General features: G+C 35.7%; 1 protein-coding gene across 1 annotated transcript in view; it reads left to right on the forward strand.

The window, feature by feature from the left end:
• Nucleotides 1-1,915, forward strand: part of LOC119502452 (small integral membrane protein 10-like protein 2A) — a 2,515-nt gene extending 600 nt beyond the window's left edge. The window contains exon 2 of the mRNA XM_037793440.1: nt 998-1,915. Within this exon, the coding sequence (XP_037649368.1) occupies nt 998-1,018 (21 nt within the window). The 3' untranslated portion in view covers nt 1,019-1,915. The remainder of the gene's footprint in view (nt 1-997) is intronic.
• The last annotated feature ends 716 nt before the right edge of the window (nt 1,916-2,631 follow it).

The following is a 2,631-nucleotide window of genomic DNA, read 5'->3' on the forward strand; positions in this document are numbered from 1 at the left end:
GTTAATAGACTACAGTCCTGCCATAATAATGTGCAGTTTGTGTTGAATGTAGCCTATTGTTAAATTGTATTTCTAATATTTTGTCCACCCACATTCACATCAATGTGGGTAGATAAAATATTGGATTTTATATAGTATACAGTTTATACAGTATCCTTTTATTTAAAAAAAAAAAATCCATTACTATCTATGAAAGTAATTGCATCCCTTTGATTTTTTAAATTTACATAATTTATTTTTATTTCTTTTCTTTTCTTTTAAATTTCTTTTCTTTTTACTTATTTTATTTTATTTTTTTAAATTGTGACCAAGATACATGAGCAGGGCATTTTACAATTGCATCCCTTTTGATTTTTTTAATTTATATAATTTTAAAAAATATATATTTTTATTTTATTTTTATTATTTTTATTATTTATTTTTTATTTTTTAATTTCTTTTAAATTGTGACCAAGAAACATGAGAAGGGAATTTTACAGTTGAAAAATTCCCTTGTCATTGATGGTGACAGTTTGTGAATTACCTATGACGTCCTCAAATGTCTTGTTTTCTCCACAACTCAAAGATATTCAGTTTACTGTCATAGAGGAGCAAAGAAACCAGAAAATATTCACATTTAAGAAGCTTGAATCAGAGAGTTTTGACTCTTTTTTCTTTAAAAAATTACTCAAACCTATTAAGCGATTATCAAAACAGTTCATTTACTAGTTGACGACTAATCGATTAATCGTTGCAGCTCTACAACTGACACTTGAATGGATTTTTTTGTGTGACTAAAATGACATTTAAACAATTAAAGACAATTAAATGACAGGTAAACTACTTTTAGTGCCTCCAAAATGAACCGAATACTTAATAAACCGTCACCTGAGCGCATGCTGCTGATACAAAGATTGATCTCAATGTCATGTTAACATTTTCATGCATGTCTAGATAGATAAACTGTCTCATCCATTGATTTAGTATGTTGCCTGACAGCCTCCTCATCTCTTCACAGGTCCACATTGAAATCCACTGACTCAATCTTCAATGCCTGTATTTGGACTATAAATCAATAAAGTGTGGGCAACGCCATGTTTCAGCCTTCTAAAAGAAACTCTCTTACACTGCACAGCGATGTGGAGGAAGAGGACGCTTAATTCTGCGTGACGATGCAACAAACTTACACGGCCGGTCGTCGCCGTCAGCCCTCGCCACACGAGCCCAGTGCCTTCGCAGGAGAAGGACGGCAAAAAATGAGCCAGGGTGAGCGGTGACTGTGTGAGGGCGGAGAGGGGGAAACGATGCCTCACGTTGACCCTTCTGACTCGCCACCTGAGATCCAGGCGCCGCTCGTCCTGTCCGTGGAGATCATGACGTATGACGGGTGGATTTCGACACTGCCTTCTCTCTCTCTGGAAGTCGAGGACTTTGGCGTTGGATTTGAAAACAGATGTTACTGTGGTACTTTGTAGCTACTCTTCATTGTCTGACATGTATGTTTTGTTAGGTGCTCAGTGTCAACATCTCACTTTAATTTAAAAAAAGTTAATATCTACACCGCATGACACAAAACAAGCATGTCCTCTGTGGCTTGGACTATTTATTTGGGGTTAGCTGTATAAGCGGTACATGGAGAACGGTACAGCTGCCACTGCTGGAAATCTGTTATTGAGTGCAGTCTCAAAGGGAATCACTGCATGTCTTCTTTCTGTTCGCACACACATACTTACACGTCGTCACACTCATTGTTCTGTCTGCATATCTGTGACACTGGAAAGGTGGCGGCGTTGATGGAGAAAATGTTACATGCAAAGTTTTTTAGCTGCATTTGTTTTTATTTCTGTGAAAAATGTGCGTGCGGGGGGGTTTGAAGTCACAGAATTGAGGGTATGGAGGATAGAATTTGGGATGTAATAAATTAATGAAATCACAATTCTCTGTCTTTTCTGTCATTCATTTTATAGGTTTGCTAAACTGCCTTTTAAAAAGAGTTCATCCCAAGAGTTTCACATTTATTTTTGCACAGTTTTAAGGGAGTTTTGAGGTGTCACTGCTGTCAAATTATAAACTGAACACTCCTCTCTTATGCCATGCTAATTATCCAGCAATGAGTCTTTTTATCAACATTATTTTTTACCATTTATACATGCAGTTCCTTTTTCATTACACATCCTCCCTTCCTTCCACTTCCTTCATTTTCTCCTTCACTTCCTGTTACATATACAACATAGAATTTAAATTTAAATAGAACAAAAGGGGGGACATGTCATCAATTTCCACACTACACACCCAGAGAAACCAAGAGAATAGAATAATAATAACAAATAAACCTTTCAGTTCTTCATATTTTTACATTTCATGCATAAGGCGATTCCCAACATCACCAGATCTTAAAGGAAGGTCAAATGGTTTCCAGATTTTTGCTTCAAATTTTCTACTCCCTTACATACTCTTTGACATATTTTCAACCCAGACAACAATGTCAGCATGATCAGTTTTTCTCTTATTAAGGCGAGTTAACTTACATTGCTGGTAATAAATCAATAAACTCAACATGAAGCAGCATGAAACCTAGCATGCTCTAAATTAATATTTATAAACAAAATGTATAAGATCATAATAACCTCTCCGAAACTTGTAAAACTATGT

The sequence above is a fragment of the Sebastes umbrosus genome, chromosome 14, assembly GCF_015220745.1.
Source record: "Sebastes umbrosus isolate fSebUmb1 chromosome 14, fSebUmb1.pri, whole genome shotgun sequence".
In the NCBI taxonomy this organism is placed as follows: Eukaryota; Metazoa; Chordata; class Actinopteri; order Perciformes; family Sebastidae; genus Sebastes; species Sebastes umbrosus.